The sequence below is a fragment of the Cherax quadricarinatus genome, chromosome 74 (genome assembly GCF_038502225.1).
Source record: "Cherax quadricarinatus isolate ZL_2023a chromosome 74, ASM3850222v1, whole genome shotgun sequence".
NCBI lineage: Eukaryota > Metazoa > Arthropoda > Malacostraca > Decapoda > Parastacidae > Cherax > Cherax quadricarinatus.
In genome coordinates, this window is record NC_091365.1 from 10,403,256 (window position 1) to 10,429,708 (window position 26,453).

Here is a 26,453-nt window from a genome sequence, read left to right on the forward strand (position 1 = left end):
CTTATGAAAGAATATTAGACTCACCAGTTGACGTGTATTGGATGCATGGCTTGATTTATTTACTTTTGAACTTTGGCAAAAATCGAACATTTCTGCTACTTTGAGCTCAATTTCAAGGTACTTCTCATTGTGAAACCAATAAAAATCATCTCATTTTCCATAATATGTCTTCCATTTTCTAAAATGAGACCAGGAAAACTAGAATACGCCCATAAATAGCATATGAAAATACACTGCAAAATCACTGTTTTAAACCAAAAACACGGTCGGAGTTTTTTTTCTTATTATGCACTGTGTGCTGCAGGATTTTTTTATACTGTGCACACTGACCACATAGACCCATTCTTTAATATGTAGGCCCACCAGCTTTCTCTCACTACATTTGAGGTCGCTAGAATTTGTGTACTAGTACGGCACCAGCCCTGAAAGGGTTAACATATTTATAGATAGGGTTGTAAAAGAAGTAAATGCTCGGGTGTTGGGGGAGAGGGTGGGATTAAATTAAAGGGAATCAAATACAAAATGGGAGTTGACACAGTTACTTTTTGCTGATGATACTGTGCTTATGGGAGATTCTAAAGAAAAGTTGCATAGGTTAGTGGGAGAGTTTGGGAGGGTGTGTAAAGGTAGAAAGTTGAAAGTGAGTATAGATAAGAGTAAGGTGATAAGGGTATCAAATGATTTAGATAAAGGGAGGGACGGAGTATGGAAGAAGTGAATGTTTTCAGATACATGTATTTGGGAGTTGACTTGTCAGTGGATGTATTTATGAAGGATAAGGTAAACCATAGAATTGATGGAGGAAAAATGGTGAGTGGTGCATTGAGGTATCTGTGGAGACAAAGAACGTTATCCATGGAGGCAAAGAAGGGAATGTATGCCAGTATAGTTGTACCAACACTCTTACATGGGTGTGAAGCATGGGTTGTGAAGGCTGCAGCAAGGAGGCAGCTGGAGTCAGTGGAGTTGTGTCTAAGGGCAATGTGTGGTGTAAATATTATGCAGAAAATTCATAGTGTGGAAATTAGGAGGAGGTGTGGACTTACTAAAAGTATTAGTCAGAGGGCAGAAGAGGGGCTGTTGAGGTGGTTTGGTCATTTAGAGAGAATGGAACAAGGTAGAATGACTTGGAGAGCATATAAATCTACTGAGGAAGAAAGGCAGGGTAGAGGTGATCCCTGAAAAAGTTTGATGGAGGGTGTAAAGGAAGTTTTGTGGATGATGGGCTTGGACTTCCAGAAAGCTTGCATGAGCGTGTTAGATAGGAGCGAATGGAGACGAATGGTGTTTGGGACCTGACGAGTTGTTGGAGTGTGAGCAGGGTAATATTTTGTGAAGGGATTCAGGGAGACCAGTTAGCCAGACTTAAGTCCTGGAAATGGGAAGTACAATGCCTGCACTTTAAAGGAGGGGTTTAGGATATTGGCAGTTTGGAGGGACATCTAAACTGTCATATCTGAGCGCCTCTGCAAAGACAGTGATTATGTATGAGTGATGGTGAAAATGTTGAATGATGATAAAAGTTTTTTCTTTCTTTTTGGGTCATCCTGCATCAATGGAAAACAGCTGACGTGTAAAAAAAAAAACTAATACTGGAAATTATTATTGATATAAGTAATGGGCCATGTGTGGTACATTTACATCAATTTATAGGGTCATTAAATGTTTCTAAGTCAAGATAAGTTCCTCTCTTCTCTCCCAGAACAGACCATAGAAATACAAGTAACAGCTAAATTAAAAATTATTGAGCCCTTAATAGGTTGATTGTTACTCATCTCTTCCTTTGTATGGTGAATGGATGTTATCTTGAATCTGTCATCCTCTTCAATCTGTCCCCCTTCTAACACAGTTGATTTGATGATGAGTTTTTGCTTTACAAATGTGAACTGTCTTACAGGATGCTCTGAATCTGTTTATAGAAACATTTCTTCAGTTTCATAGTGCCTGATTTTGTTTATTTCATTTTGCTTAAACTAGTCTGATTCACACTAATTTTAGGTGTCAGTTAACCTAACACATTGTTGAACAGATCAACAGAAACGGTGATAAATTGAAGGATGGTACTGTTAAACACTGCATAAACTTTCCCCGTGTCCCTGGAATTATTTAATGCTGCTGTGACCCTCCATATTCTGACCCTTTGTCTAGGCATGTTCAGACAGCTTTACCTTGTACAGTACAATATATCTTGATGTGACAGCCCTTTCATATATGAGATTATTGCTGACTTTATTGAACTTTTAATAGCTAAACCACAAGACATGGATTTGGGCTGTTGTAGGCAATTTTGCCTATATATAAAGGAATTCTTTGAAAGTTTATTACAGTATTTCATATCTATATACATAGGTTTCACTTCAATAACAAATTTATTAATTTTATAGATTTCATAATAAGAAAGCCTAGGGAACAAATGGATTTGACAGTTAAAAATAGAAGAGGAGAGTTGTTAGGTGGAGGGGTCTAGATTTCCATTAAGCGTGCATTAGTGTGTTAGATACGAGAGAGGTGACAGCAAATGTTTTTTATGACTTGACATGCTGTTGGATTGTGAGCAAAGTAATATTTATGAAAGGATTCAGGGAAACTGGTTACCTTGACTTGAGTGCTGGAGGTGGGAAGTACAGTGCCTGTGCTCTGAAGGATGGGTGGAGATATGTTGCAATTTTTTAACTGTAGTGTCACCACACCTCTGGCAAGACAGTGATGAACTGAGTGATGATGAAAGTGTTTCTTCTTTTTTGGGTCACTTTGCCTCGGTGGGAAGCCACTGATGTGTTAATAATAAAAAATAATAAACCTCATGACATCATGGAGTTCTTAGCTCCCATTGGCCATTTCATTATGATGCGAAAAGTTTCTTTGTATGTGATTTTATCCACCTGTTGGTCCCAGGGTGCTAAAATCCAGCCCACTTCTGTTTGCTGACAGCCTGGGGTAGTGGACAGGTGTAATTCCTCTACTTCACTCCTCTCTAGCTGCCTTTGTGTCTGGGTGCACATTCTATACGTCAAACGCCCTCAAGACGCAGGGAATACATTCTTGAATATCAGGGCCTTACGAAAATTAGTGTTATGTGAAGTGAAGAACATGTAGGAAATCAGATTTATATTTGGCAGACATCCATATTTGTTAACAACTATTTTTATAATCTTCTTCATGATACAAATTACTACAGCTTATCTTACACTCTAATTATCATTGCTTGGTGACATGGAAGTGTTTGGAGAAGGTTAATGTTACTCTACTGGATTAAAGTATGTAAAGTAAAAGGACACAAGTGCAACCAATGTGACATTTTATTGTGGCAATGTTTCGCTCTCCAGGAGCTTTATCAAGCCTTTACGTAATGGCTTGATAAAGCTCCAGGAGAGCAAAATGCTGCCACAATAAAATATCACATTAGTTGCATTTGTGTCCTTTTACTTTACATATAGTCGGTAATTCTACCAACATGGATTAAAGTAGATGACTTTGGATCTTGTGTTGAGTTGTCAGTAGTTGATGGTTGTACTAGAGTGCTTAAGTATTCTTTGATGAATCTCTGGTCTGTTTTTACCCTGTGGTACTTTATGCAACTGACAATATGGCATCATCAGCTGCTCCAGACTCTCAGAGCAGTGCTTTTAGATGTGTCAGGTTCTTCCTCAGTAAACAAACTGCAACTTTGCTAATAACACAGAATTGCAGATGCAGTTTGAAACCACCTCAAAAGATGTATGTAATTTGATCAATGAATCTCAGCATGATATAGCAGAGAGGCATTCTTGCCTTAAGAATTGACTTAATTTTTTTTGCTAAGGTATTTGAGGTGGTTCACCATGATAATTGATGTCATAATGTGTATTTGGACTTTAGTAATGCATTTGAGAGTTCCAGACAGGAGGCTGTCGAAAGTAGCAGCACAAAATACAAGGAGAAATTATCTCCTGGATCACAGCATGATTCATCAATGGGCAACAGAGTGTTTGCATAAATGGGAAGAAATCAGAATGGAGACCTATTACAAGTGGTGTTTCACAGGGGTCAGTGTTGGGGCCCCTTGTTGTTCACAATACATCTATTGTCAAGTATAGCCCAACTCCATGTATAAGTTGACACCTGATATTTTGCCAAAGAATCCTTAATTTTTCATATATCTCGTGGATAAATCTGCCCTTGTGATTGAGGGACTTTAATCCTTTCAGGGTCGGCAGGCCCTCTCCCAAACCTGTTCTCAGGGTCGGTAAAAATTAAAAAAAAAAAAAAATTCTTATGGAAAGATAGAGTTTTTTTTATAAATTTTATAGGCTAAAAAATTTTTTTTGCCCTCAATGCTTACCGAGATATGGAGGCATGAAGTTGACAGAAATTGAACCATATATGGCAACATTGCTGACTGCCAGTCACCTGGTAATAGTTTATTTTATTTTTTCAAGTAACTTTTATGGCCTCTGAGACCAATATAAAGACTATTTGGTATATATTCACTCATTGTATACTACACAATAACAGCACAAACTTTGCTGTCATTATATTGTTTAAAAAACATGTTTACACTAACCAACAATAAAAAATGTTGTTTATTACTATTTTTCTATCATATATATACTCATATAGAGTCACTGGACAGGTTCCTATAACTACAAAAGGTTCTGAAAGCTTGTAGTAGTGTGGGGGTGGACTTGTAAATACTATGCTGAGTCACCAGTGTGTCGTGTGTCACAATGATGCGTCATACCACCACTCACTAACCTCACTGTCTTCCACAACACATCCCTTCCTCCCCACACACCTACCTTCCTTCATTCCATCCTCTCGTCTCTTCCTACCTACCATCCCTCCTCCTTCCTACCTACTGTCCCTCCTCCTTCCTCTCATCTCTTCCTACCTGCTTTCCCTCCTTCCTTCCTTCCTTCCTTCCTTCCTTCCTTCCTTCCTTCTTTCCTTCCTTCCTTCCTTCCTTCCCTCCTTCCCTCCTTCCTTCCTTCCTTCCTTCCTTCCTTCCTTCCCTCCTTCCTTCCCTCCTTCCTTCCCTCCCTCTTTCCTTCCCTCCTTCCTTCCTTCCTTCTCTCCCTCCTTCTCTCCCTCCTTCTCTCCCTCCTTCTCTCCCTCCTTCCTTCCCTCCCTCCTTTCTTCCCTCCTTCCTTCCCTCTTTCCCTTCTTCCCTCCTTCCCTCCTTCAAATAACTTTTCTGGCCTGTGAGACCAATATAAGGTATACTGAATGTATATTTACTCGTTGTCTGCTACACAGTAACTGCACAAACAGTTATTATATTGTTTACAAAACATGTTTACACAAACCAACAATAAAAAATGTTGTTTATTACTATTTTTCTATCACATATATACACATATAAAGTCACTGGACACTTCCCAGAACTGCTACAGCTTCTGTAAAGCTCGTAGTTGTTGTGTGGGGGTGGACTTGTAAATATGCTGAGTCACCGGCCTAATTAGTGTCACAATGACAAATAACACCACCACTCACCACCCTCACTGATGTCAACACCCATCCCTTCCTCCCCACCCCACCAACCCACATGGAAATAAATCACTGTCTGAATTTTTTGAGTTATCCTAGGTTGATGGTCTTCCTTTCTTCCCTCCTTCCTTCCTTCCTTCCCTCCCTCCTTCCTTCCCTCCTTCCTCTCATCTCTTCCTTCCTTCCTTCCTTCCTTCAGGTTGGTTTCCTGAGCTTTGCTTTTGGTCACAAACTCCTTAAAACCATGAAATTCATCCTCACTGACACTTCCATCTGTGTTTGAACTGTCACTTGGGAACAAAAGAGCCCCAATTAGCCGAGGATGGAGGAGTTTCTTACTGCTAGACATGGTGAACAAGGTGTAACAAAATGGCTTTCCCACAATGCTCCACTGGGTCCCCAATTTTTTTTATACCGCGCACACTGACCATGGAGACCCATTCTCTCACATCCAGGACTACCAGCCTTTTCCTGCTTGATTTGAGGATGCTAGAATTTATGCGTACTAATACGGCACCAACCCTGGCGCGTAAGCCGTACTAGTATGGCACCAACCCTGAAAGGGTTAATAGGGGTTAAGTGGTTCTGATTCAAAATACATTCTGGCCAAAACTCGAGGACGAAGAGAAATGAAAATGTGACCATTGATTAAGAAAAATAGGCCAATAGACGTACTGACCCATGCTAGGTGGGTCTTACTCACACCCAACCATTATATAAGACTAGAGTACTGCAGTAGGTCTTCTGGCAAATGCTAGGCAGGGTCTACTCATACCCAACCTTCTCACTCGTTCATTTGTCCAACTTGTTTTTAAAGCTGCCCATGGATTTAGGTTCAGTGATCAAAGAGATCAGGACATGACAAGATAAAATAAGATTACGTTCGGATTTTTAACCCTGGAGGGTTAGCCGCCCAGGATAGCCCAAGAAAGTCAGTGTGTCATCAAGGACTGTCTTATTTCCATTGAGGTCCTCAATCTTGTCCCCCAGGATGTGACCCACACCAGTTGACTAACACCCAGGTATCTATTTGCAGCTAGGTGAACAGGACAACAGGTATGAGAAAACATGTCAAAATGTTTCCACCCGCCGGGAATCGAACCCGGGCCCTCTGTGTGTGAAGTGAGAGCTTTAGCCACCAGGCCACCGGGCCAGGCAGCACAGGCAAGACAAGGTTTGCCTCCCTCCTTGCCTTCCTCTCTCTGCCTATCTCCCTCTTTGCCTTCCTCTCTCTACCCATCTTCCTCCTTGCCTTCCTCTTTCTACATATCTCCCTCCTTGCCTCCCTTCTTCTCTTCCTCCCTCTGCCTTCCTTCCTAGCTCCTATGTATGTATATATTTATGTATATAAGTATGCATACATGTATGTATATACATGTATGCAATGTGTGGTGTGAATATAATGCAGAGAATCTGTAGTTTGGAGATAATGAGGAGGTGTGGGATTACCAAGAGTATTATCCAGAGGGCTGAGGAGGGGTTATTGAGATAGTTTGGACATGTAGAGAGGATGGAGCAAAATAGAATGACTTTGAGAGTGTATAAATCTGTATTGGAGGGAAGGTGGGGTAAAGGTCGGCCTAGGAAAGCTTGGAGGGAGTGGGGGTAAAGGAGGGTTTATGTGCAAGGGGCTTGGTTTTTCCAGCAAGCGTGCGTGAGCATCATGTTAGGTAGGAGCAAATAGAGACAAATGGTTGTTAAGACTTGATGTACCATTGGAATGTAAGCAAGGTAACATTTACGAAGGGATTCAGGGAAATTGGCAGGCCAGACTTGATTCCTGGAGACGGGAAGTACAGTGCTGGCACTCTGAAAGAGAGGTGTTAATGTTGTACGTAGTTTTATAACTGTAGTATAAGTATGCCTCTGGCAAGGCAGTAATGGAGTGAATGATGATGAGAGTTTTTCTTTTTTGGGCCACCCTGCCTTGGTGGGAAATGGCCAATATGTTAATAAAAAAATCAAATTGCCCTTAGACACAGCATCTTAACTGCCTCTTACCTCCCTGTTGCAAATTCACAACCCAAACTTCACACCCTATATAAGAGTGTTGGTATTGCCATACTTTCATACATTGGCTTAAAATTAATACAGTGGAACCCCGGTTATTGGCTGTTGCGGAAATCGGCCAATTTGGAAATCAAGTACTTTTATTGGCAAAATTTTGCTCCGGATATTGGCCATGCTCTCGGAAATAGGCCGTATGAGATGCATCACCACTTACCGGCGGTGCTCTTCCTCATGCATATCACACTTAGTCTGTGCGTCTCTCTCGTTGGATTAGGAATACTTCGCAGCTTCCTCCATTGTTTCTGGTGTTTTTTTTTTTTTGTTGATTGTGACTGTGAAATAAGCCATCATGGGGCCAAAGAAAGTTCAGAGTGCCAGCCCTTTGGTAAAGAAGGTGAGAAAATCAATAGAATTCAAGAAAGAACTCGTAATAAACAATATAAACAACATAGAAATATATGGAAATAAGTCACTCTGTCTGACTTTTTTGGGTTATCCTAGGTTCTCTACACACATGCTGCTATGTACGATAATCTGTGTAACCATGTAAATGCTATGTATGATGATCTATCTAACTATATGTGGGCAAATCTAAATAAACTTACTTATAGAAACATGATACATACTCTAGAATGAATAAAATATGTCATATGACGGGTGTTTACGGCCAGATGCAACATAAAGTAATTACCACTCTGAACATATCTTCCTATTTTTGCTCCAAGGTCTTGGGATAAGAGAAAATGGAGTGTTTGTGAGGCTTACTGCACTAGGTCACTAGTTCCATACAGGAACACTTGAAAAAAAGCGATTTCTTCAGTGATTAAGGACGTGTGCAAAGTGGATTGAGCTGCAAAGTTTTGTGGAGAATTATCACCCTAATGAAGCTGTTGCAAGCCATGTCTGCAACATGTTCAGTGACTAAACCTTGTCCCACTTCAGGCAAATCTTAGAGATGCCAGAAACAGACACCTCTGGACAGATTTTTTGTGCAACAGGGATACAGTGACTCATACTGGTCCTAGTGCCAGTAAAAGACAAAGAAGGGAAGTAACCCAGAGAAAGGGCTTTGATACCTGAAGTCCTTATGGAGGGGGATTCCCCTTCCAAACAATAATCAGTCCCCCATCACTCCTCCTCGCCTTCTTCCATATGCCAACAAAAGTCTTCAATGAAAGGTATGTAATGTTCATTTATTATTAAAATTACTGCTGTATTTCTTTCTCATTATTTTGTGTATGTAAAATTATAGTTAATCTTTAAAAAATTTATTTTTTGTTAATATTTTTGGATATCTGGAACAAATTAATTGTATTTACATTATTTCTTATGGGTAATATTGATTCAGTTTTAGGCCAACCTTCTGGAACGGATTACGGCCAGTAACTGGGGTTCCACTGCACATTATTTTAGGTTAGAGTAGGTGAGATTTCTAAGTTAGGTTTGGTCTAAAAATAAAAATTATTATTTCACTATCAATGAAAAAATATCAGTCAATCTATAAAAAAAATTGGGGGGGGGGGGACTCCAATTTTTTAGAGAGTTTGGCTTATTTGGCAACCCCCTCCCCCACACACACACATAGCCAGGAGCTGTGAATCAGTCCTTGCAACCACATATAATTGAGTACACACACACAAAAAAAAAAAACACATACCATAATGACACAAAGGGAACAATACTCAACATTCAAGACCTTCGTGATGAGCTCTACAGAACCTTAGCAGTTACTGCCAAGGACTCAAATGCTAGTCTGGTGTTGTGGATCCTAATTTTATGTATTAATGCCTTGCCTGGTGGTTGCTGATATACTAAACCCTTTTACCCAGGTAGAAATGAGCCTGGAGCAAGTGTTGAGAAGCATGGTTAATGAATAGACTCATCTGTAGAGGGATATTGTGGGCTCGGCTGAGACAAAAAGGGATACTACTATGAAACTGTCAGTGAGAAGGGCAAGGAACTTTCACACAATATTGTGTGGTGCATTTTCTCTGTGACCTAAGCTCACAGCTGCTATCCTAGACTAAAACTTGGATAACTGCTAATCCTTGCAATTCACTATAACAAAAATACAGTGGTACCTTGACTTATGAGTGCCCCAACTTATGAGTTTTCTGAGTTACAAGCCGTTGCTTGGTCATTATTTTGCTTTGAGATGCGAGCCAAAATCTGAATTACGAGCAAGCTTCAGATATGCTGCCACTCGCAGGAGAGAGGAAATATCAAAAACCTTGATAATAGCCAATGTATAACATCCTTTCAATTTTGATACCACTAGTAGTGTCATCCTGCCAGAATGTTCTATAATATATGCCCTAAGTAAAGAGAAACAATTCTGGAACGTGTGTAGTACATGCTCGGCAGGCCGGCTGGTTGGGTGGCTGGCTGATTTGCTTTGGCTGTCTCTATCTCCTACTGTCTGTATCTATCTCTGTCTCTGTATCTGTGTCTCTGTCTCCCTTTCTCTGTCTATCTCTGTCTCACAGGTACACATAAATACAGTTATACATAGTGTAAATTACCTAGGATAACCCAAAAAATCCAGACAAAGTGCTATACTGTGCTTGTAGATATAAGGCATAATAAGCATGACTGGCAAGTAATACACATTTTCACTTGTTCAGGAATCAGACATGACTGACTCCGTATTGTGTGTAATACCTGTTGGTTCATGAGCGACTCTCTCTCTGAGACAGAGAGACAAGTATAGAGACTGGAAGACAGAAACACAGGCAGACAGAAAGACAGATAAGCAGAGACAGAGATAAACATAGCCAGAGCTAGACAGACAGACAAATAGACAGACAGACATGTTTATTTGTAACAGTGAAAAATAAATTCAAGGCAGTGCACGATCATCAAATGTCACTCTATGAGTGACACTCCACTGGCAGTGGAATGACAGATAGACAGATACAGAAGCAAACAGATTGACAGACATGTTTATGTGTAACAGTGAAAAATAAAGCCAAGGCAGTGCACAATCATCAAATGTCACTCCACAAGTGTCACTCCACTGGCAGTGGAGTGACACTCATCTTAACAGTATGCATCAAGGAGTTTCATATATAATACTCCAGCATCTCTAAAACATTGCTGGCAAAAAAGGCAAAAATCATTTCTTACTTATAAATACATTTTTCTTACTTAAAAACCCATAACAAAAAAATTGGAGTGGTTTTTTGGGGCGCTGGAACAGATTAATGGCAATTCCATTAATTTCAGTGAGGAAATTTTATTTGATATACGAGGAAATTGAATTACGAGCTTGGTCATGGAACGAATTAACCTTTTGACTGTTGCAAGCCCCTTTCTGAAACTGTCCTTCTGTCGCAAAATATTTAAAAAAACAAAAAAAAAAATATGAAATGATAGAGAATCGTTTCCCGATGCTGATGACACCAAAAGTATGAAATTTGATCGAAAACTTATGAAATTATGCTCCCGCGAACTTAACAATCTTGGTGATATATACGCATCGGCAATTTTGCCGACTTTCAGCCCTATTTTCGGCCAATTCCAGTTGACAAAACTCATAGCAATTTCTTTAGAACTCCATTTTTTCTATCAATTGCATACAAAAAACTGCCCACTTACCGATTTTAACTACCGAATAAAGTGTTCAGAAATTGGCTATTTGGCCAATTTTACACAAATTAAAAAAGATGCCAATTTCAAAATAGAGTCCAGAATAAACAATGCAGACATTCTTGGCACTAAAATAACATATCCTCTGTTCATTAGTCAGGTCTCCAGGCCCCTCTTATATTTCTCTTGCTTTCTATTTTGATTTTTTATTCACACAAAAAATAGAAGATTTACTGCTATGCAGACTACTTCAGTATTGTAAAAATGGTATAAATAATATCAGTGCACTAGAGAAAGAATATTAGATGCCCCAGTTGACATGTATTGGATGTGTAGTGTGATTTGTTTACTCTTGAAAATTGGTAAAAATCAAACATTTCTGCTACTCTGAGCTCAATTTCAAGGTCATTTTCATCATGAAACTAATCAAAATCACCACTATTTCTGTAGTAGGTTTTCCATTCTATCAAATGAGACCATGAAAACGAGAATACAACCATAAATACTATACAAAAATACTTCTCAAAGTCGGCGTTTTAATCCAAAAACACAGTCGGAGTTTTTTTTTTCTCATTATGCACTGCATGCTGCAGGATTTTTTTATGCAGTGCACATTGACCACACAGACCCAATCTCTCACCTGTGGGCCTACCAGCTTTCTTCTGCTTGATTTGAAGCCACTAGAATTATTGAGTATACAGTGGACCCCCGCATAACGATTACCTCCGAATGTGACCAATTATGTAAGTGTATTTATGTAAGTGTGTTTGTACATGTATGTTTGGGGGTCTGAAATGGACTAATCTACTTCACAATATTTCTTATGGGAACAAATTCGGTCAGTACTGGCACCTGAACATACTTCTGGAGTGAAAAAATATCGTTAACCGGGGGTCCACTGTATATACAGTGGAACCTCAAAAATCGAACTGCTCCCAACACAACCAATTATGTAAGTGTATTTTTGTAAGTGCTTTTATAAGTGTATTTTTGAGGGTCTGGAATGGACTAATCTAATTTACATTATTCCTGATGGGAATAAATTCATTCAGTAAAGGCACTAGAACAGCCTTCTGGACCGAAGAAAGTTCGATATTTGAGGTTCCACTGTACATCCGAAACACTGGCTCGTAAGATGTATATACATGTATACGGCCGAAACAGTCGAAGGGTTAAACTCATAAGTCAAGGTACCACTGTACATTGATATTACACACATTAAGAAAAACTACCTGCTTTCCACTGCTAAGTGAACACATTGGATTGGGTAGAAACAAACAAACCCCTAATATGATCCCTTGATGTATGGATGTACTAGACAAATAAATAAATGAAGCAAAAGGAAATGATACACACAAGTTAAAGTGAAAGGAAGAAATTACAGGAAGATTAAAGACATGTCTAGCTCAAAGACAAATTATACCTAGTGCTACATAGATGCTTGGAACTATCAATTAGTAGAAAAGGTGGGCAGAGCTAGGTTAAGTCATAATACCCCACTTGACATGAGATAAAACATGTAGAATAAGGTAAAACAAGAATAAAGACTAAATACAGACTAAAACAATAACAGAAATTGTGCACTGTTTAGGGAAGTAATCATGAGACACACAAAAGCACAAATATATGGAAATACAGGAAAACAGACACAAAAAAGGAAATAAGATAAAATGAAAAAATGCTATGGTAAAAAAATACAGTATACGACTGAGATACACAGAATGCTAGACATGAAAAAGGCACACACAGCACAAAAGATAAGGCTACAAAAACAGGAATAGAAGTAGGAAAGTAATGGGAATGTCACATAAATAGGAATATAAATGTTATGGTAATATGAAATATTCTTACCTACCTGTCCAACCCTACTTGAATAATGAAATGAAGGCATAATACTTTTGTGTTAATAAAAGACTGAGCTGTAGCTAAAGAATGGTAAAATCACAGGGAACCAGTCTACCTAACTTTTGTTAGGTAAATGGACACAGATGCAACTAATGTGACATTTTATTGTTGCCACAATAAAATGTCACATTAGTTGCATCTATGTTCATTTACTTAACATTTTGTTGGTAAGTTTACCATTACCTGACTATTGTCACTTTTTATAGAGATAACAAAAATCAAAATCTGAATTTGACTGACTTTCTAAAATGCACATCCCTAGCAAAAACATTTGCCTAGGATATGCTATACATTGTATAAGCTAAAAGAAAGTTATAGCAGCCCTAGTCATTGATAAATTTGACCAAAATTTGGCATCCAGTGCATCCTCACTAATGAGGTTGGTGAAAAGTGCCCACTTCTCTCAGCACTGATGTCCTTGTACAGCTTTCCCCAAGTTAGAAGAAACTATTAATCCCTCTAAAAGACCTCTGAATAAATCATAATCTGTATGATCCCTTCCACAATGAGAAATAGAAGTACAGTGGAACCTCAGTTGTCGAATGGACTAGTTGTCCAACAAATCAGTTTTCAAACCGATTTCTTCTATTTGGTTTTCGTACATGATCTTGGTTGTTGACCGACAATGCTCAGATCAAGTGATTACCAGAGTCCACAGCATGGGTCTCGGTCAGTATAGCAACTAACGCACGTGCTGTAAACATCTCAGCTCTTGCTGTGCATCTTGTGAAGGTAATGAAACCATAAGTATGAAATTTTATGGAAAACTTATGGAATTATGCCATCCGAAGTTAGTGGTCTCGACAATATTTATGCATCGGTGATTTTGCCCACTTTGACCCCTATTTTGGGTCAATTCCATTGTTCCGGTTGACCAAACTCATAGCTGTTTCACTAGAACTCTTTTTATTCTATCAAATGAGTACAAGAAACTGCCCATTTACTTATTTCAACTACCCAATAAAGTGATTTGAAATTATTAATTTGGGCAATTTCACACAAAATTCAAGTTAGGCCAATTTCGAAATAGGGTCCAGCATAAACAGTGCAGACATTCCTGGCACTAAAATAACATTTTATCTGTTCATTAGTCACCTCTCCAGGACCCTCTTACATTATGCTTGCTTTCCATTTTGAATTTTTATTCACACAAAAAATTGAAGATTTACTGTTATTCAGACTACAGCATAATTGTCATAATTGTATAAATAATATTAACACATTCGTGAATGCATATTAGATCCACCAGTTGATGTGTATTGAATGCATGACGTGATTTGTTTACTCTTGAACATTGGCAAAAATTGAACATTTCCTCTACTTTGAGCTCAATTTCAAGCTACCTTTAGTCTTACATGTAGGCCTATCAGCTTTCTCCCACAATATTTGAAGCTACTAGAATTTTGCCAAAAGCTCTGACAGGTAAGAGGCAGTTAAATTTTCATTTACTGTACAGTATTTCAGTTAAATTTTCATTTAGTATTCATTTTTACAGTTTCTGTGTGCTGTATAATTTCATACATTGTTTTGTGTTGTAGTCAGTACATTATTATTAATAAAGTATGATATTGTCATGTTTGGTCTGAAACAGATTAATTCTGTTTACATTATTCTTTGCGGGAAAAATTGGTTTGGTTGTCAAACTGACATCTGGAACAAATTAAGTTCAGCAACCAAAGATCCACTGTAATCCCTTGATTTAATAGACTAAGGGGAAGGAGGAATGATCGGTAATGGTGATTGTGGTGGATAGAGATGAGATTCCTTTGCTGTGATATTAACAGTAATAGACACCTCTGTTGCCAACAGATTTTATCCATTGTTTTCAAACCAATTGACCCATAAATAACAAAAAAGGCACAATACCGTGACTGGAACAATACACAATGGTCCAGGTTGGACCGAAATGTCATCGTAAACTCCTCACTTCTGTGTGCGAGTTATTTGTGTACAATTGACCCATTAGATTTTGTCCCATATTTCCAAAATACTTTACATCGAGAGTTTACTGTATAAGTTTCTTCCTTAACCATACCCTCTGGGTTTTTATTACCTCAAATATACAACTGACATATCACTGGATTGGAAGAAGTATTCGGATATAAATGCTGTTTTTCTTCCACTCATGCTACAGTATGCATATCCTTATTAACACAAAATAGTTCAGACATTGTATCAACTTAAACAGTATTTAATAGGGTGCATGTTACAAATCGTACTTTGCATAACTATGAGCTTTTTCCATGTATGATACAACTACTGTTAATCATTCTTTGTAACATAAAAGTATCTTCTTAGAAAATAAACTTGTATGCTTATTTTATAATTTTGGGGTCAACTGACAGGTCTTAAATAGAGACCCCATCTTAACTAACTACATTTATTTACAACAAAAATACACACAGATAATTCTTACTAATTCTCTGCTACTATGAAGGTTCTTTATGCTCTAACGAACAAAATAGCAAATATGAAGCAAGAGAATTCTTGATGCAGATAACTTTCCAAGTATGGGGAAATAAAAGTGGTAATTTCAGTGCAGAACAAAGGCATATGTCTGGTGTGAAACTTTTAACAAAAATTTTCCTCTCATCAAATACTGTTTGCACTAAGAAGAGGGGTAGGCTCGATAATCTGTTATGCTATACTGCATTGATGAACTGCAATAAAAATCATTGCCTATTAGTTATGGCCATGAATCATTAGTTTTGGACCCCTCTATCATTTTTTCATTCATATAGGTAAGCTTTGTGTTCTCCTAACTGCTAGAAGATTCCCACTATAATATGAAGCCATACTGGTCAGAGATATCTGTTTTGTGTAAGCTACATGTAGGGAGTGTAGATACAAGAGTTGAGCAATGGTGCCTGGCAGAATTGAAGGCACAGAAAGCCTCTCTAGACAGTGTATACTCTGACCTACCTACTCTGTCATGTGGCTTCAATTAACTGTGGCTGTATTACCTGCTTATTTTCCATCCAGACTTACACAGGACCTCTTTTGTGCCCTGAAATTACATCCTCTAAAAGGGAGTGAAATCTTGATCTCCCTGCTGGGCCAAAAATCCCTGATTGTTGTTTTCCTGCTGAGAATACTGTATATATATAGCCAACCATTCTTCTGTAAAAATGACAGAAAAAGTTATGCTAGTTAAAATGATACCAGTTCCCTGGCTTATGAAATGATCTGTACCTGGTCTTAGTTCAGATTACCCATCCTGTCATTTTGGTGCTATATTTCCTTTTTATACTTGTTTAGCCCATGTAACACCATGACTAAAAATCTGTATTCTGAGGTTTCCCTGTTTCAGTTTGTTTTTATTATCTAGTTGTACCAGACAGGGCATTTATTGGTTACGTGCCCAACCAATATCTAAAGATGCTTGGCCATTTAGGTTAAAGAAGTTAGGGTCATTGTGGATTTCCTGTTATTGCATTAGGAAGAACATGTAGGAAGTAGTACTGTACCACCATATAATTAAGGTTTTATTTGCCTTGTAGTTATGGATGCAAGTAATTTATAAATGCACTTCAGGACATATAAACTTGGTGTTGTCAGTGCCAAGGAGCAAGACATACCTCTTTTGCCATGTGGGTGAGCTTTGGAAGACATCATACTGAGTTCTTTCATGGTTGATTAGTACCCCTGTAGAGCATAGAGACTATGGACAGGATTGAAGAATGGTCCTCTGTTATTGTTTTTGGGTCATCACTGGGACAGTGAAATCAATCATTTAGTACTTTAATTTCAACATAACAAGCAGCTCTCAGGGAGCCTATGCTTTAATTCGCTTGTAATAAGATCCTAACATAGCTACATTTTGGCATTGGAAATTCTCTGGACATTTATTGAAATCAAGAGGTAGTTCTTTAGTTATTTTACCAGGCACATCATAGGTAATATTTTGGTAGACAGCAACCACTCTGGAAGGTACTACCACCCTACCAGATTTACACTGGTAGGATTGCTGGTGTTCTTTGTCTTATAAACATGTAAGATGGTATGTACAGTTTGGGTTTCAGGCCTTCTTCTTGTCATTGATACTGAGGCTGGGAGACAACATTCTCTCATCTTTACATCAGACACACTCGTCTAACTCATGGGTATCTCGTGGAGAGGCACCCTGTTCCTTTTTGTCTAGTTCCTGTTTCAATTTCCCATATTCTATTGGACTGTCCTGTCTATCAACAAGCATGTAGAATTTTCCTCTGATGTTGTCACTGCTCTAACACTCTTACTTTATCTTCCTTCCTTGCTGATGGCCCCACCTTTGACACAGACTTCCTCTTTGCCCTTTTGACAGCAATTGATTTATTACACAAACTTTGATAATCCTTCCTTTAGCACTCCTAACAGCCCTTCTAACTTTATTTTTGTTGTCCTCTCCACCCTTGCTTATCCTTTAATCCTGCATCAATTCCTGCCCTGCAGTGCTGTATGACCCTAGTAGGTTTAGTGTTTCTTTATGATTATAATAATAATAATTCAACTGTTACACCTAGTTCATACTACATATGCAGTTATACATGTACTTGTATGTACTATATACACACCCATCTAAGTTTCCATCTAATTTTTTAATAGGTCTTGCAATTGTAGTGTTTCCTTTTGTCTTCATGAGGAAAAGGAGTAGAATGCTCCCTTTTTAAGCAATGCAAATCATAAAAGGTGGCAAAAATGCTGAGAACAAGGGGCTTGTAACCCCTTCTCCTGTATAAATTACTAAAATGAAAACTAAGGAAATTCTGAAGTTGGGTTGTTTAGGTATGCATTAGTTTATCAGGATTGTTTAAATGTGTGTGAATGTAATTGGGTTGTGCGTGGATGTAGTTGGATTGTTTAAATGTGTGTGGGTGCAGTGCAGATGAGAAGAAAGAATTGATTCTGAAAATAATGAATGAAAAGAAGGTAGATGTTAGCTTTCAGGAAAACAAAGATAAAAGGGAAAGGAGAATTTCAGTAGGAGAGAGTAAATGGGGTTAAATTGGGTGTAGCTGAGATAACTAATGCTAAAGAAGAGGTAGCAGTAATATTAAATGCCAACTATGACAGGAGAAGAGGGAGTACAGGTGTTTAAATTAAAGAATTACATGGTTGAGAATAAGGGTGGAGTATAAGAAGTGCTTTATAGTAAGTATTTTAGAACCTGAGGAAGAGAGTATGTAGAGGAGAGAGAGAGATTTTAGGTGTTAAGCAAATGTTAAGGAAGTTTTCAACCAAGAGAGAAAATATTTGTTGTGGGGGACCTAAATGCTCAAGTGGGGGAACTGCTTTAGAGGGCATAGTAGTTAAGTTTGGAGTGCTAGGAGTAAGTTATAAAGCAACTATAAATATGCTGAACATATTTATAGTTGGGGTTGTAGAAGAAGTGAATGCCAAGGTGTTGGGGTGAGGTGTGAGGTGTGAGATTAAAAGGTTGGTGGAAAAATTTGGGAAGGTATCTAAAATAAGTAAATTTAAGTTAAACATAGGAAAGAGCAAGGTGCTGAGAGTAACAGAAAATCTTGGCAATGAAAGAGTAGATAACAGATTGGAGGGAGAGTATAGAGGGAAGTAAATGTGTTTAAATATTTGGGAGGCAACTTATCTGCAGATGAGGTAAACCGTAGACTTGACTAGGATGAAAAAATGGCAGGTGCAGTGGGCCATCTGTAGAGACAAAGAAATTTATCCATGGAGGCAAAAAGCAGAGTGTACCAGAGTTTAGTGAGTTTAGTCTTAAGGTACTAACATTTGTGTGGGTGTGAAGCATAGGTTTTAAACATTGCAGCAAAAAAGAGACTGGAGGTAGTGGAGATGTCATGTTTGAGGGCAGTGTGTGGTGTGAATGCTATGCAGATTGGAGATTAAGAGGTGTGGGGGGTATCAAAAGTATTATTTAGAGGGCTGAGGAGGGGTTCAAGTGGTTTGGACATTGAGAGGATGGAGTAAATTATATTGACTATGAGGGTGTATAAATCTGAGGTAGTGGGGTCATACCAGGAATAATTGGAAGAAGGGTGGTAAAGGAAGTTTTGACCACTAGTGGCTTGGACATCTAACAGGCCTATGTAAGTCTGTTAGGAGTGAGTGAAACACCTGGTTTTTATGAAATGATGCGCAGGAGTGTAAGCAGGTTAACATTTATGAGGGGATTCAGGGAAACTGGTTAGCTGGATTCGAGTCCAAGAGGGGATGATGTTACAGGACAGAGAGCCATCTGAACTGTGATGTCAGCAAATTCTTGCAAGACAGTGACTGAATAAGTGAGGGTAAAAGTATTTTTTCTTTTTTTGGGTCACCCATCCTCTATGGGAGATAGATAGCATGTTAAAAAAAATGGACTCGTGGTAAACTTACTGCCTTGTCTATCTATAATAGATGACTATGCATCTGTCTATACTTGGTGACTGTGTGTCTGTCTATAAAAGATGACTATGGATCTGTCTATATTAGATGACTATGTATGTCTCTACTAGATGACTATATGTGTGTCTATACTAGATGACTATATGTGTGTGTATACTAGATGACTATGTCCTGTCTTTACTAGATGACTATGTGTCTGTCTATAATAGATGATTATGTAGTTTTATCCCTTATATTTTGAATAGGATTTCAAATTCATATTTGAGGCAATATTTAACTCTCCTCTTAGGAATTGAAAGTGTTGTGATTATCTCTGATAATACAAGGCAACTGCCTTTTTTTTTTTTTCCTAGATAATGTTCTTGTGCTAAGCAAATGGAATCTCACATAGACTGTACCAGTGCAGTGTCAGGGAGAGATTCTCTCAACTGGATAAGTGCAGAGCAGAAAAGGTTAACTATTTTGAATAGCTTATTACATGAGAATGTAGTTATATCCAGTTATTAGCCATTGATGACTTGGTACCAGGAAATTGTCAGAAGACACAGTGAAGTGAAAATATGTTAATCAGCAGCTTTAGACATTCTTTAGGGCTATAACTGAAAGGCTGAACATTCTTTAGTTCATCACAACCATTGTACAGAAAAAAAAATATATATATATATATATATACATATATACTTTTACATTCAAATCTACATAATGCTTATATACTGTATATGCATGTCAGTATATGCACAGTTTAATTATCTTGTATCATACAGTATTGCACCAGGTAAATTTTGATAAGACAGTACAGTATCCAAGCAGTGATGTTTTGCCTTTTGCATGTGACCCTCTGCTCATTTCCCCTCCTACTTGCCCTCTTCCTCTGTAGCTCTCAATCCCTGGGTGAGGACGATGAGGGGATCCCAATGCGTCCTCTTAGGATAATGAACGGTGATCCTGAAAGAAGATCAAATCTAGTAATAAAAGAGTAAGTATTATTTTCTTTGCAAGTTCTCCAGATGTATGTTAGTAGCTTTCATGGCACCATCGGTGTTGTAGTTGTTTACACTAAACTTGTCTCCTATACTTATAATGTTTATGTACAGTAATTGTAGCACAACAATAGTTTTGATATTACACAGCTTAAATATATAATACTTTGAAGTTTTGATAAAAATTAAGTTTAGAAGTGATGATTATCTTATTTAGTTTAATGTAGCTAGCATGAGACAGTAAGGATTAACACATTTATTTTTTGAATCCTCTGGATCAGATAAAATCGCATGTTCAGAAAATTCGTAGTTAAATTAGCAATGTAGCTTTTTCAATGAACGGGCGAGTCCTGAACCAGAGGTGCAGCAAATGCTAGTCTTAAGCTCTTATAACAAAGGTATTTACCCTAGAATATACATAAAGATTTGATTTTAGAGCCCAGTCAACACCCTGTAATTCCTGGCAATGAATTCAAATTTGACGTTGACCTCTGGACTATGAAAGCTACAGTAAGAGTCTCAACCTTTTTTCAATTACAATTAACAGCCATTCTAGACTGTTGGTGTGGCTGTAGCCTTATAAGCAGAAACTTATAACAGCAGTAGTCCTTTTGATCAGATATAACCCTTGGCTCTTTAACCAAAAGCTGTGTCTGTTGATATCTGTATACATACTTGCTGTAGATTCCAGGGATTATTGCCCCCACTGTCTAGTCCTAGACCTGACATCTTGGTTGATGGCCTGATCAGACAGGCTGTTGGTGCTAGCAGCATGTAGTCCAAAATAGGCATCGCAGCCTAGCTCATCAGGAACTTACTCAAGGAATTAATCAAGTTCATTCTTGCAGGTTGCTAGGAGTCTTTTGGTAATATAAAAGGGAGAGCATTGAAAAATCTTGGTTCTTTTACACTTATTGAGTCATCTCTTAGTGTGCTTGTTGCAACTCCTGTCTGCTGCAAATCTATGAAACATATCTTGCATCCATTTGAGTTGCTGGCGAGGCTGAGACTGCTAACCTTAGTAGGTTTTGCAGGTAATAAAAACAAAGTTGGTTGCACACCACAACAAGTATTTAAACCTTCAACTGTTTCGGTCGTATATATACGTCTTACTAGCCAGTGTTTTTGACGTATTAATACATATTAGCCATACCTATATGTCATAGTGTTCATTGAAACCAGTATCAGCATATACTGTATTGGTGGAGGGAGAGAGAGAGTTAGGTACAGGAATGGAAAAGTTGCATTGGAGAGGAAGAAAGGAATTTAGGTGAGAATTGTTTAAATGACTTAAGATACACAGAACTGAGAGAGAGAGAGAGAGAGAGAGAGAGTGAGTGAGTGGAGTGAATATGATTGGAAAAGAATAAATGAATAAATTAGTGGAAGAGAAAGAAATGGAAAAGGTCATCAGCTTCCTCATCTGAGTAATCTGATCAGGACACAATGCTGTTGGAGGATACAGGAGTGAAAGCTGAGTTCCTGTTGCATGATTCATTACTTTAGGAGGGCTGTCAGTACCAACTGGATGTGTCCTGAATGTGGACAGCTGTTCTCTGTCAACTAAATGTGTGCTGGATATAGAGGAACTAACACTCCTAAAAAAAAATTGACATTTAGGATTGGGCTCAAGACTGTTTTTTTCTACAGTAACAAAGGCAGTGCTTCATTCTTTCCTTGGGCCAATGCACTTAAAGTTATCTGTAGCTTCTTTGACACACTAAATCCTTTTTGAAATATTTGCCACATTGAACTGATTGTTTTGCTGAATACCTTACTGTTATCAGTGCAGTATTTTATAACAAGACAAAATATGCCATAAATCAGTTTTTAAAAACTGTGGTTACACATGCTTTTGTGTTGGCACACTAAATTAGAGAGAGATTATCACTGTTGAATGCTTTAAAAGCTCTGAGGCTTTTAAAGTTGTAGACTAGGAGAGGCTTTAGCTTGAAATCCCCAGCTGCATTGCCTCCTAGAAGAATAGTTACTTAGTTCTTTCTGGTTTGAATCCTGGAATCCACTTCTCATATCTTGATATAAAGGTTCTTGATAGCATATGCTTGCAGTACAGCACAGTTTCATCTGTGTTGAAAACATGCAGAGGTGTTTAGCCACCTTCCTCTATTATTTTCTTTAAGACATCAGTCTATGGAAGTAACTTCATCATCAGCACTAGAAGCTTCACCACTCATTACAATATCAGGTTGGGCAAGTTCCCACACTTCCTAAACCTGTCTAACCATCCTTTACTGGCCTTGGAAGTCATGTCCTATGTACCCTCAGTTTCAATTTGTGTTTAGATTCTCAAAAAACATTAACCCTAGTTGAAGAATCGTTGTGTTAAATGGCATGTTTTTCTGGATCTGATCTTCAATCCACACCCTATTTTCCAACAGTTTATTCTGTCTGTGAGTAACAAAACCAGCAGCAACAGGATTTGCACAGCTAGCAGTTTCTGCAGTTGGTTCATGTTTACCCAAAATGGCATAGGCCATTGATTTAACCAGGCCAAGATATTTTACAATATCACATCACATACCTTCTAACCAGCATCAGCTCACTGAAAAATGTCCAGTTTGGTACTTAGCGTAACACTCTTCCTCTTGATCTTTACATCACTGCCATCATTAAAACTTGATAGCCGTTTAGTGCTTGTGTTAGCTAAAGTAAAAGGTACCAAGTGCTTTAGACAAGCTTGAACAAACAGCAAAAAAAACAAACAAGTGGGCTGGCTCAATTCACTCATTATCCCATGAATTTTCACTAGTCATTCCTCTTCGAGGGGGGCTCCTTGGCATGGTGAAGAGGCTCTTGGTCTGAGGAATTAGACCTGTCGGTCTCCTTCCTCAGACCGAGCCTAATTACCCCCCAATCCCCCCTTCCCTCTCCCATCCAGACTGCCCCATGTTTCTTATTCTCGTGTTTCAGAGCGTCCCCCCACTTCTGGGGTCACATCTTCTGCAGCCTCCTCTGCGGTTGCCAGTCCCATAGTCACTCCTGTATCTAATTCTTTTGCTGTCCTGGGCTCAGACGTCCCTACTTCAACTCCTCAGTCTGTCCTCACTTCTTCGTGTCCTCTCTCACAAACCCCGGTATCGACAAGACGTCATACGACACCTCCTCCCAATTGTCCCTTTACTTCTCAGAGGCCCAAAAAATCTCCTTTAACCCCTCCTTTCCTTCATCCACCTCCACATTTTACCTTCCCGGTCTCTGTACCTGAGTCTTCCCCTTTCACTGGCTCTGTTACAAGTGTGGAGGTTCATCCTCCTCGTCGTACTGTGCCTTCCTTCCCTGTCCCCTCCCAAGTTTCTTCCTCTTCTGCCACCTCCCAGGCTTCTGCCTCTTCTGTCCCCTCCCACACTTCTCCAGTTCCCTCCACCCTTTTGCCCCCCCCCCCTACCTTGGTACAGTCCATTACAGCTCCAATCTTTACTCAAACTCCTCCTCCTTCCATCTCCAATATTGTCTCCCATACGACATCTCTGAACTCCAAAACACTTGAAGCAATCTCTGAATATATTGCAGAGACCAAACCATCAATGGACACTGATCCACCCTCTGTTCCTTCTCTTTCCTCTTCTCCATCTGCGTAACTCCTTTCTTCACAACGCACCATTCCTTCACTACTTGAACGTTTTCCTTTGCCACCACATGTGGACTTTTCTAACCCCTCTAGTCCGTAGGTACCCTTACCTGCGGATTTCAGGTATCTTTATCGTTGCCAATCATGGCCTATTTACAGTCGAATATTCGCGGCCTCAGAGGTAATCGGGGTGAGCTTCAGATGTTGCTCTCACAGTTTTCCCCTGTTGGTGTTTGCTTACAGGAACCAAAATTACACAATGCTGTTATCTATCCTATCTCAGGCTATAATTTATTGTATTCTTCAGATCCTTTTCCTGATGGGACCTTTAATGAAAGTGCCCTTCTTCTATGCACTGATATTCCATACCATCAGCTATTTGTTTGTATTTCGCTGCATTACACAGCAGCCCGTATCCACTTGCATAGGTGGTATACACTCTGTTCTTTGTATCTCTCTCCTTCTTGGGCATTATCTACCCCAGATATTGCCTTTCTTGTTTCGTCATTACCGCCACCACTTCTGTTACTTGGTGATTTTAATGCCCATCATTTCCTCTGGGAGGGGTCTCACTGTGATTCCCGTGGCATTCAGTTAGAGGCTTTTCTTGCTACCCACCCCCTCCATGTTTTAAATACAGGTACTCACACCCATTTTGATCCTCGGACTCTTACTCTCTCTTGCATCGATCTCTCAGTCTGCTCTTCCTCCGCCGCATTAGACTTCACCTGGTCTGTTCTCCCGGATTTACATGACAGCAATCATTTCCCAATCATTCTTACTTCCTCTTCATATTCACCACCTCTTCGTAACCCAGGCTGGCAATTTGATCAGGCAAATTGGAACCTTTACTCACAACTAACTGTTTTTAGTGAGGTTCCTTCTTCGTCCTCCATTGATGAGCTTTTACACCTCTTCTCATCCTCCGTTTTAACCGCAGCTTCTAATTGTATACCCCAAACTTTGGGAAGGCATTCTCAGAAATGCATGCCTTGGTGGTCTCCTGCTTGTGCTTGTGCAGTACGTTTGAAACGCACTTCGTGGGGCAGGTACCGGTACAGTAGAACCATGGAGAGACTTCTTGATTTTAAGCAGAAGCGTGCGATTGCTTGCCGTGTCATCCGTGACGCTAAACACACTTGCTGGCGAGATTATGTCTCCAACATCACCTCTGCTTCCTCTATGGGTGCAGTCTGGAAAAAAGTACGAAAACTGAGTGGTAAATATTCTTCTGACCCGGCTCCTGTTCTGCGGGTTGCCGGTGTTGATATAGCAAACCCACTAGATGTTGCCAATGAAATTGGCAATCATCTGGTCTGTATTTCTCAGGGGCTCCATCTATGCCCCTCGTTTCTTTCCTCAAAGTCTGCCAGAGAGTTAGCACCCTTGGACTTTTCTTCTCTCAGAGAAGAGCAGTATAATGTGCCTTTTACACTCCAGGAACTGGAGGCAACACTCTCAGCTTGCCGATCATCGGCAGCTGGGCCCGACGACATTCATATTCGTATGCTACAACATTTACATCAGTCAGCCCTTGCAGTCCTATTACGCCTTTTCAATCTTATTTGGTCACAGGGAGTTCTTCCACAGCTGTGGAAATCTGCCATTGTTCTCCCTTTCCACAAACCGGGTATTATGGGACATGAAGCCTCCCACTATCGTCCCATTGCTCTTACCAGTGCAGTTTGCAAAGTGATGAAATGCCTGGTAAATAGACGTTTAGTGTGGTATTTAGAGACACACAACAGTCTCTCCACTCGTCAATATGGCTTTCGTAAGGGCCATTCTACCATAGACCCCTTACTATGCTTGGATACGTATGTTCGTAATGCCTTTGCGAATAACCACTCAGTTATTGCCATATTTTTAAGAACTTTTTAACCGACAGACATTTCCGTGTTCGGGTTAATAATGTGCTCTCCCCGGACTTTATCCAAGCTGAAGGTGTCCCCCAGGGATGTGTTCTGAGCACAACACTTTTTCTCCTTGCTATTAATGATTTGGCCTCTAGTCTTCCATCCAATATTTGGTTATCACTCTATGTTGATGACTTCAGTATTGCATGTGCTGGTGCTGACTGTCACCTCATTACAGTTTCTCTCCAACATGCGGTCGATCGTGTTTCCAATTGGGCCACCACACATGGGTTTAAATTTTCCAGTACCAAAACTCGCCAAATTACTTTCACTAGACGCTCTGTCATCTCCGATCATCCTTTGTACCTCTATGGCTCCCGTATCCCTGAACGTGATACAGTCAGGTTTCTAGGCCTGTTTGACCGTAGGTTATCCTGGAAACCTCACATTACCTCTCTGAAGGCAACTTGTCACAGCCGGCTGAACCTTCTTAAAACCCTTGCTCATCTTTCATGGGGAGCTGATCGTCGAACTCTCCTTCGCCTACATTCTGCCCTCATTTTATCGAAACTTGATTATGGTGACCAGATTTATTCAGCAGCCTCTCCTGCTACTCTCTCTAGCCTTAACCCCATCCATCACCAAGGATTACGTTTATGCCTTGGTGCTTTTCACTCTTCCGCTGTTGAGAGCCTCTATGCAGAAGTGAAC

The 26,453-nt window shown here is 39.3% G+C and overlaps 1 protein-coding gene across 15 annotated transcripts in view; it reads left to right on the plus strand.

Annotated features, from left to right (window-relative positions):
* The window catches only part of LOC128700135 (Ca[2+]-channel protein alpha[[1]] subunit D), a gene marked incomplete at its 5' end in the record, with an annotated part of 794,286 nt that overhangs the window by 719,265 nt on the left and 48,568 nt on the right, over positions 1-26,453 (plus strand). For 9 of the 15 annotated variants that reach the window (XM_070100780.1, XM_070100771.1, XM_070100774.1 and 6 more), the window contains 1 exon segment: positions 20,195-20,293. In XM_070100780.1, the coding sequence (XP_069956881.1) occupies positions 20,195-20,293 (99 nt within the window). 15 annotated transcript variants of the gene reach the window in all.